This window comes from Cydia strobilella, chromosome 1 (genome assembly GCF_947568885.1).
Source record: "Cydia strobilella chromosome 1, ilCydStro3.1, whole genome shotgun sequence".
NCBI lineage: Eukaryota > Metazoa > Arthropoda > Insecta > Lepidoptera > Tortricidae > Cydia > Cydia strobilella.
In genome coordinates this window covers 13,830,488-13,840,681 of record NC_086041.1, presented here as the reverse complement: position 1 = coordinate 13,840,681, position 10,194 = coordinate 13,830,488, and the positions used below count along the sequence as shown (strand labels likewise).

The 10,194-nt window shown below is 36.1% G+C and overlaps 1 protein-coding gene across 4 annotated transcripts; it reads left to right on the top strand.

Moving 5' to 3' along the window:
• Positions 1–1,534: 1,534 nt before the first annotated feature.
• Positions 1,535–9,805, top strand: LOC134741382 (syntaxin-12). Of its 4 annotated transcripts, none has more exons than XM_063674156.1 (6): positions 1,535–1,642; positions 4,768–4,991; positions 6,369–6,534; positions 6,672–6,800; positions 7,491–7,629; positions 7,985–9,805. In XM_063674156.1, exons 2-6 carry the CDS (start codon positions 4,771–4,773, stop codon positions 8,158–8,160), a joined length of 831 nt encoding a protein of 276 aa, XP_063530226.1. In that variant the 5' UTR covers positions 1,535–1,642; positions 4,768–4,770; the 3' UTR covers positions 8,161–9,805. The 4 variants fall into 4 exon arrangements, with proteins under 4 accessions (XP_063530226.1, XP_063530240.1, XP_063530232.1 ...); XM_063674170.1 differs by having other exon boundaries at positions 1,545–1,642; positions 4,755–4,991; XM_063674162.1 differs by lacking the exon at positions 1,535–1,642 and adding an exon at positions 1,673–1,878.
• The last annotated feature ends 389 nt before the right edge of the window (positions 9,806–10,194 follow it).

The following is a 10,194-nucleotide window of genomic DNA, read 5'->3' as shown; positions in this document are numbered from 1 at the left end:
CAATTAGAATTACACGACCCTTTTTTGTAGGTAGTGGCATGTGCGGTTTTATAGACAAAGGATTAGCCGTTCGGGGCCAGCTACAAATCGAATGACTATCTATACGTACTGACTCACCTAACATCAAAAACCAAACCCACTTCCAGATGACCTAGCAAGTTAAAATTTGGCATCCAGATGGGCAATTGTGTGGTTACAAAACTGAGATAAAGAAACAGTGATTTTTTTGCGATTTGTATTATTTCCCAAAAAACAGTTTTTATTTACACACTAAGCGCCTAACAAATTTGTAATAGCAAAAATAAATCTTAGTTTCGAAATCAACTATATATGTAATGTAATCGTTTATTGCAGACAAATAGTCCATATTATATACACAACAATTTACAAACAAATTAAAAATAAATAGTTAATTACAAAATTCATAAAACAGCACATACCAAGTCAAATAAATAAAAATAAACGAACAATTAAATCATAATAAAATGAAATAAAATTGAAATAAAAGTAAAAAGATTAAAATTCAAAATCCACATTTAAACATTACAAATTTAAAATTACCTATATAAAGTAGATACGTCAAAATTTATAAGCATATACTAATAACGATAATTTTGAAATTTTGAAAATTAAAAACAGTAGGTATATAACATTAAATAAATGTGTTATGCAATCCGGGAGTTCCGGGGCCTGACATGTACTTAGGTCGATAAGTACTTTAGTGAGTGGACAGTCCAAACGATTTGCTAATACGTATAATATATATGATAAATACTTACTAATAATTAATGTACAAATTAAAAAGTAATGACACCCCATCAAAACATAAATGTGAAATATTACAGCGAAGTTCAGGATTTGTCTTGGCTAGTTTTTATACCAACAAAATTAGAAAAGTAACATAGACAAATATAATATACTTAGCGGGTACGTAAAAACTAGCCAAGTCAAATCCTGAACTTTAAATATAGTTTGTCAAAGGACTGACTAATCATACTATATTTGTCTTACACTAGTACTACTTACCTAGTACCCAAAAGAAAAGGATGAGTATGGTTTTTTTTGTTCTTATTTACTGACAATTTGGTTTGACCAACTATACTTACATACCAAGCGAACTCTAGTTAGGTACACATATATAGATCTCAATTCTTTTTCCAGCGCAGTCAAGAACGACGCATGATTCTTACTTATCGAACTTGGCTCTCATTTATGTTTTTGATGGGATAATGCCATGCTTTCGCCATCTTTGTTTGAATAGCAAACCTATAAATATACCCAGACCGTCAGTAGATGTCGCTAGGTGGGTGGTCAACATCAGATATCAAATATAACTCCAGGTTAACAGTAAACAGACAGACAGAGATATAAACCAATATGATATAACAGTCTTAAAAAATATTATCTTGTTTATCTTTTTAGTTTATTCAGATCAATAATGTACAAATTGCTAATCTGTAAACCTGTAAACACATGGACACACACAGCAGCTGACAGCTGTCAATTGATCAATTCTGAATTCTGACAGTCTATAATTGACAATTTGAAAACTGACGTCGCATTGTCGATCTAGTTGTAAAAATCTTTAAAACACGAACAAAACCAGAATTTTAATACGCCAAATAGTTTAACTTACGGCCAGGTATGTAATCACTTATTCAATGAGCCGTTTTTCCACTCAAACTGCATATAGTGTGAACCATCGGGTCGTAATCAATGTCTTAATTTTACTTAGTTACTTATATTTGAGTGAACTTCCCGTATCGTTTAGGTATTTCTTTGTAATACGCATCAGTGACTCATACGTGAGTAGTAACAATCATTATAAACAAAACGATCTTAATAACAGCGTCATACCTGTAAGCACAGCTTTCTTTAGTTCGTAAAGTAACAATAGTGAACCATTTTACCTGCTTAGTATTTTTATGTCAATGCTCAGGTGAGACAATCAACGCATTTTCATAAATTAGAAATCACCTCCTGTGTGTTTAAATTTAGCAATGAGTTTTTAATGAACATAATTACATTAATTACTATTCTAGACTTTAGTTTAGTGAATGCTTATTATTCATAATCAGAGGGTGGAATTGGTCATGGCAAAAATCAAACGTTAATAGAGTTGGAACGTTAAATTTTATCGACTTTTCAGCTATCGATAAGTTCAGTAACCTTAAAAATCTGGAAATGTGGATTATTAATTTTTTTCCATGGAATGTTGCAACAAACGAGAAATATTATCAAATCTAGATAAAAACTATTATCGTTCTTTACCTCTTTAAACTCAGGTGAATGTGTTTTACTTGTTATGTGAGTTTCAACGCAATATTTTTTTAGGTGCTTTAAGTGAACCTTACATTTAGAGCAGTATATTGTTGAGTTGTTTTCATTGTAAGTAAGACAAGGATAAGTACTTCTTTATCCATTTGTTAATTGTTTTTGTTTGATTAACCATTTTTTTTAAACGTGAATTAGTTGCAAAAAGACTAGTGGCAGAAATGACAGTTAACTGCCATGCAATTTACTTTTAATCTAATCAAAGAGGTCAAATGGCTAAACTAGCTAATTAAAGAGGTTAATGTTAAAGTCAGGTGACTGAACTTATCGATAGCTGAAAAAGTCGATAAAATTCAATGTTCCAACCAGAGATGGGCATTAATCGATTAAACTTTTAGTTAACTAATCAATCGATTAAAAATATCAATCGTCATTTTTTAATCGCGATTAATTTAGTTGCGATTAAATTAGTTGTGAGAACGTTCGACTAACAACTAAATTAGTTTTAGTTTCAATCGACTAAATTTCACGATTAAATCTATATTAAAACTACGTAGGCGCCCGTTTTTGCATTTATTATCTTGCAATATGTAACTACAAGTACGTATGTATGTAACATACGGAGGTACTCGTATGTTGTAACTATGTTAGTTTGGGTAGAATTTTGCGACTTATTTTGAAGCAGATATCTTCATCCGATTGAGCTAAAATTATGTATACACGTTTAATTTGAAATGCTTGAATGACAATGCAAATAATGCCATAATATTATTATAACGATATATTGGTAATAACGACAAATAGCGAAAAACTGCATTGTTTACAAATCGCAAACAATAAAGTAGGTTGGTGCATTATTAATACTTTGAATTATACGATACTGAGTAAATCTTAGACATAGAAACTATTTTGCTGTCTCTGACAATAGTAAAACTCTTTTTAGTGTCACGCGGTGACAAAACAATGGGATAATCCTACTTACCTGGAACTGGAAGTTGTTTGTTGCATTTTGGTGCAAGTGCCGACGCATCTTCTAAAAATAACACGTTCTATTGAATGACACATCTGCATGTTGTTTATTATCTACGCGGTCTATTTTGTTTTCAACGTGTGGTCATTAAACTTACTTACTTTAGTAGCAAAATAATAGTGAGAACAGATATCACTCCTTAGAAACGGTCAAAATATCGTAAGTAATACATGACTAATATTGTCTTCGGTTACCGCGATAGTTACTCATGAAATAAAACTATGAAAACGGATTATATCGCGTATATTGAATTTATAATACATCCCGACGTTTCGAACCCTTTACAGCGTTCGTGGTCAACGGGTGACTGAGGAAAAATTACAAAGTGCAAAAATACCCACATACTAAAATAATGAACAATCATAGACTATAAACTTTAAGGCTGGTTTTGCATGTACAACCAGCTTTAAAGTTTATAGTCTATGATTGTTCATTATTTTAGTATGTGGGTACCACGAACGCTGTAAAGGGTTCGAAACGTCGGGATGTATTATAAATTCAATATACGCGATATAATCCGTTTTCATAGTTTTATTTCATAATACATGACTATTTTATTTTTAAACATCCGTTAAGATGTCCTAATCAGTCTGTCAACATAGTCATACCGAGGTATTCTATTCAATTTGCTTCTAACATTAGTCGCGAGAAAATAGTCTAACTAATTAGTCGATTACAAAATTTAGTTGTCCGAAATCAATCGGCAACTAATTTAGTTGCAACTAAATTAGTTGCACTCTATACAACTAAGATTGATCAATCGTCGTTTTCAATCGTCAGTCGCAATTAATTCTTGTAATCTTAATCGTTAATCGTTAGTCGATTACATTTTGCCCATCTCTGGTTCCAACTCCATTAACGTTTGATTTTTGCCATGAGCAATTCCGCCCTCTGTTCATAATATACTAGGTCAGTTCTGTTCACAATATACCTTATCCACTTTTGTGGATGTTCTTTTATTAGTAATATTTACAAATACCTATTAAATACAACAGTACTTAATAGGTATATATTTATTCTGTAATTCAGGGATAGGTAATAAACCTTTATAAATAATAGGTGAACATTATGCTACTTATTTATCATATAAAAGGATCATGACTTCATGATTACAATTTGAATATACCTGTCTTTTTAACGAATACAAATTTTGCATTTATTTTTGCTATTACTTCTTCCTCATATTTATTTATTTTTTAGCTAAACAAATATTGGTCAGGTTGAGTATGCCTACAGTTTAATTTATTGCTCCTGTTACAGGGCCCACCCGGTATAATTATTTAATACTTTACTTATTTATCATGTAGTTTTTTTGTAATGGGTATTACCAATTATTGTAATAATATTTAACCTGATCCATGCAAGTTTTTCAGAGAATATATATACCTAGATACATGCATGTATAATGGATCAAATATATTTTTACAACAGTTTTTATAGATTTGTAAAGCTCATTTGTTCAGATCATGGCAGAGCGTGAGCCTATAAGTGGCTCGAGCCGAGACTATGGCGCGATTGCCACCCCTCCCACGGTCGGCTTTGCCGACTTCAGCCCCACCGAGCTGTACAATCTCAGCGAAGGCATTGCTGACAACGTCAATAGCATCAACATGGGCCTGCGGTCTCTGGAGAAGATGATGAAACAAATTGGAGGGCCTAATGATAATCTACAACTTAGGGATAAAATGTGAGCATATTATAATATATCTATATACCTAATAACTGAGAATGCATAAGATTAGATGCTTAGGTTAGCTACCTACAGATGGACAAGCTAGTGAAGAGCCTTGTTAATAGAAGCCTAGAGACTATCTTTTGGCAAGAATAAGGAACAAACAGATTTCAGGGAATTTGCTTTTGTCAGCAATTGGACATGCACATTGCACATACGCGTCTTTTAAGGGTTAATTTGAATTTTGAATTTGAAATAATTTATTTCGTGTAACCGTGACACATACATTCTGTTAGTAAAAAACAGTTTCAAGAGGGTTAGTATACCTAAGCCTAATAACAATTATACCTACACACTTAACCTACAAGTTACCACTGTATGAAGCCCATTGGAGAATGTAGCCCCGCACAGTGTAACATTAGCGGACAATCCGGCTTATCCGCTATAATCCTTAAGATGATGTTGGGACTGTCCCGCACCCGGCGCACCAGGGATGCGGCGCGCCTGCGCAAGGTCGTCTGAAAACAATCAACGCGCGCCTCCGCAAACATTCCTGATGCGCTACAGAAGCGAGGCAGTCCCACAATCACCCGGAACGCGTTATTATACTGGACACAGAGAGCCCCATAGGCCCGCTGCGAATACTGAACCCAAAGGTTGCAGGTATACAGGGAAGCACAAAACGCTCTAAACAGAGTCGCCCGAACCCCCCTGGAACACCCCGCAAATGCTCCCTTGCCCTGTACTTATAACTCTGAACGAACCCCTAGTCTCAATTTCATTCGATAGCGTGACGGACGTACGCGTTTGCGTTAAGTTGCATTTTGTATGGGATATTAAACAGCGCGCCAAGCGGGGGTTTTGGAAACTCAAAATCCCATACAAAATGAAACTAAACGCAAACGCGTACGTCACGTGATCGAATGATATTTACACTAGGGGTACTGATGCGAGCTGTTAGATTTGCACTTTGTTTAACTCCTATGATGCTAATATTGATACCCAAGCAAGCAAAAGATTCCAAAATTGAAACGTACGAAAAGTGGAATCTTGAGCGTTGCGAGGGTTTCAAGGCACGGGGTTGAAACAATCTTTGCCACCAAGTAAAACAATTTTTTTTTCACCACACCAACGTGAGGAGAAATACAAACTGTAAAATATTACAAACGAAATCCAAATGAATGCTAATAAATATAAATCATTTAAAATCATCATTTAAAAGTAAATTCCACTAACCAACATCAGGAAACAGCTAAAAATTTCCATCAAATTACTTTGTCACTCTTGTGGATAAAATGCAACTTTTCCAATAGTTTTTGAAGAATAAAGAGTCTTAAAAGAGTGGTGAAAAAAATATTTCCTACACCATTACATTGGTTTTTTTTTTGGCAGTCACGACACTCAACAGACAGTGAACGGGTCAGTGTCGGCGACGGCGCGCGACATCCAGCGGCTCGGCGTGGTAGCGCGACGCGGGGACAAGCCGCAGAAGCTACAGGTGGAGAGGCTCACACAGGCGTTCAAGGATGCGCTTGCTAAGTACTCTTCAGTACAAAAGGTAGGTACCATCACACTCGACGATTGTTATGCCATTTAGGGTCCTAGCTAAATTGGTTGTTCAATACTTACGCTATGGAATAGCCAAACTAGTTTGGAATGACTTTTTTGTATAAATATTTCCACTTATTATTGCAGCAAGTATCAGAGAAGATGGCGGCCCACATGCCGAAGCAAGCTCGCAACCGCAGTGACCCGTCTTTGCTCGAGCGACAAGCCATCGCCGACGATGAGGAGTCTGCGTTGTTGGATAACCAGCAGGCACAGGTACTGCTCTAAGATATGGCAGCTTACATGCTGAAGCAGACTTGATCGCAGAAACCCAATGGCACAGCGGCAGGCCGTGGCCACCCGTGGCCGACGATAAGGAATCACCGTTCTTTGTCTTGTCTATGAGGGTGAATCAGCAGCGGTATGCTGCTGCTATGCTACGCTACCACAGTGTAAAAAGTAACAGTGGACCGACGCCTTTGATGTTTGCGTAAATGCCGACACCGCACAAGAACACAGTAGACTTGTCACAGACTTTTACACAACTGCCCAAGACTTACACTTGACTTACTATAAGACACGCTAGCCCTGTAAGTAGTACCGAGCTACTAACAATGGCGATGTATGCAGCTCGGGTGCGCGCGACCCACCCCTCGCACCCTCGATTGCCCTGTCTAGACTCGTTCGTCGTTCGTTCGTCGAATGACTGTATTGTTTTATAGACTGTGACGCTACTATGCTTTCATAGTACGCGGCGAAACGCAAAGCGCTATCACGAAAGACACCCATTACATTGTCGCCCATTACAAGGTACCTTAGACTAAGATTAGATGCACAGATGCCGTAGGTACCCCAACCCCAATAGGCACTTATACTATAAGAAAATCTAACTAGAGTTGATGTTATATACTTGAGTTCAAAGTAAATAATTATATCCTAAAACTAAATATGTACCTGTTTTTTCAGGCTCGTCTCGTTCAGTTCGAGACGAACATGCTGTTAGAAAGAGAGCAGTATATCCACAAGATAGAAGCCGATGTGCTAGACGTAAATCAGATCATGCAAGACCTAGCTAGCCTAGTCCACCAGCAGGGTCAAACCGTAGGTAAGAGCTAAATGTGATTTGAGTCTACCGGGCATTATTCTGATGCATATTCCAAAAAAATCGTTGGTAATATAGTTGCTTGGTCGTTATGTAGGTACAATTTAACCTTTTAGCCATGCAAGTTACTGAGAACTGAATGCTTCCATTCCAAATAAGTTTAATACATATTATTATTAGACTGTAGGCTACGAAAGTTTACAATTACCTACGCCGTCGCGACTTTGGCTTGTGATGTCATCGCTTTTAGTTGTCTCTCCACGGAATTAAGAAATAGCATTAGCTAATGCCATGCTATCCTCTACATTCGATATAACTATTAGCCGTTACATAACTAAAATATGAACCTTTTCTCCAGACACGCTCGAAGGTCACATAGAAGAGGCCAGCGCCAACGTCGAAGCCGGCGTCGACGAGCTGGCCAAAGCCGAGCAGCACCAGCGCAGCTACAGGAAAAAAATGTTCATCCTCATCATCATCGGCAGCATCGTGGCCATCATATTCATCGTTTGGATCATCAAGGCCTTCAGATAAACAGCGTATTGTCTATGATTTTATTCTCTGAAGGTTTGTTATATTAATATACTGGCGACCTTCCCCGGCTGCGCACGGGTAAACCTTAACAAATTATACACTTAGGTGTTCCTCAAGAATCACTCTATTGATAGGTGAAAACCGCACGAAAATCCGTTCAGTATTTTTTGAGTTTATCGTGAACATACAAACAGACAGACGCGGCGGGGGACTTTGTTTTATAAGATGTAGTGATGACGACATTGAGATAGTTGTCAAAGTGAGTTCGACTGATTTGTAGGTACGTGTATTAGAAAATAAGTTTATTTTCTAAAAGAAGGTCATTGCAATTGTCCCATTAAAATGCATGTATCTGATAGGGTAAGGATGCCTACAACAAAAAAAACGAATCAGTAATCATATATCATAAGATTGATAGACGATTTCTTTGTTGTGATAATTTTTAGTGCCAAGTTCAACTACTTGCAGCTAAGGTGTTGCAACCTGCGCTAGGGCTTGTAAAAGAATTTAAAAAAATACCAGAATAGGCTCAGAAGACTTTTTACTCCTTAATGCATTCTATCAACCATTATGTATGTATAATGTAAAACGCAACCTCTGAAAATAACGTTGTGAATAAAAAAAAAAGGGTAACTGTAAATAATGTCCTCACAATGTTTAATATCATTCATGTTATCTACTTCAAAATACTGTGATTTATAAATACTTGTATTGTTCTATTTATTTCATCATTAATGTAATGCAATGAAATGTGAATGTTTTTTTTATTCATATTTTATTTGGTACATAAATGTGCACTTGTTTAATTTAGAGTTAGGAACGTACCTCTACATATATTTATTAGTGTACTTGTCACCCTGTTACGTCAGAGGCCCATTTCTCGAACGATATAAGACTAATATACTAATCCTAAAATCCTTATCAATTGCATCAGTTTTTTTTTTTTCATTTGAAGTTTACAGTTTTTTTTTGGTACAGGCCTTATTAGTTCACGAACTGTCAAATCGTATGGGTCGCCATGACAATACACCAATAATATTAGACTAATATCGTTCGAAAAATGGGCCCCAGTTGGCAACTGACGGTAATACTACTTAAGTGGTATTTCAAAATAAAAAAGTAAACACCAGTCTGATAACTGTTTTTGACTGTACTACCGGGTACTGTCAATTCCGAACGTTGTGTAGGTGGTCAGGCGTTTAAAAAACCTGTGTCATTGGATTAAATGTTGTTTTTTTTACAATTTATGAGTATTATCAGCAGTGGCGTAGCGTAAACTAATCTAGCCATGGGCGAAATCGCATCTGCGAGACCCTTTACTTTCACTGTTCCCAAAGGGGTCTCGCGCGAGGCCGTGGGCGACGGCCCACTTCGCCCACGCCTAGCTACGCCACTGATTATCAGCTTATGTAATGAACTACAATATTGTGTATTTATATAGCTGTGTAAGGCCTTAATTACAGTAGAATTTTATTATATAGAAAACAGAAAACTATATGAATAAGTGCCTTGGTATTTGACCTTACGAGTTCCTATAGTTTTCCGCTATCTATGATAGATAATGTTATGTTATATTTAATCCATTCTAGTTAGGAATTCATAGTCAATGTAATAAATTATAACTTTATTAAAATTTTCAATTTGATTTTAAATGTTTTACTCTAAACGAAAAATTTCCGAAAATTCCGTCAGACCTATTGTGAATATAATTGTGGATCGTTGTGTTGTGGATGTGGATCGGTAAACCTCTAATCTGTTAAACAAAACAACAGTTTCTTTTATGCAGTGGTTACTATTGATACCCAAGCAAGCGAAAGATTCCAAAATTGAACCGCGCGTTGATTTTAAATTGAATTGTAACAGGCTCGCGAGTTTAAAAAGCAATTTTCCATCCTATTTATATGGTTCAAATTCACGAAACAGCTCATTAGGAGGAGTTTAGGAGATAACACGTTTTATTATCTCCAAAAAAATATCTGACTGATCGGTCTCCGAATGAGCTGTTACATAAATTTGAACCATAATACTATTAAG

Bases quoted from the DNA above. Each gene is read 5' to 3' on its own strand.
- LOC134741382 (XM_063674156.1), top strand. From the start codon at position 4,771: ATGGCAGAGCGTGAGCCTATAAGTGGCTCGAGCCGAGACTATGGCGCG. The intron at 6,535-6,671 runs GTAGGTACCATC...TTATTATTGCAG, and splicing joins AGTACTCTTCAGTACAAAAG to CAAGTATCAGAGAAGATGGC. The intron at 6,801-7,490 runs GTACTGCTCTAA...CTGTTTTTTCAG, and splicing joins TGGATAACCAGCAGGCACAG to GCTCGTCTCGTTCAGTTCGA.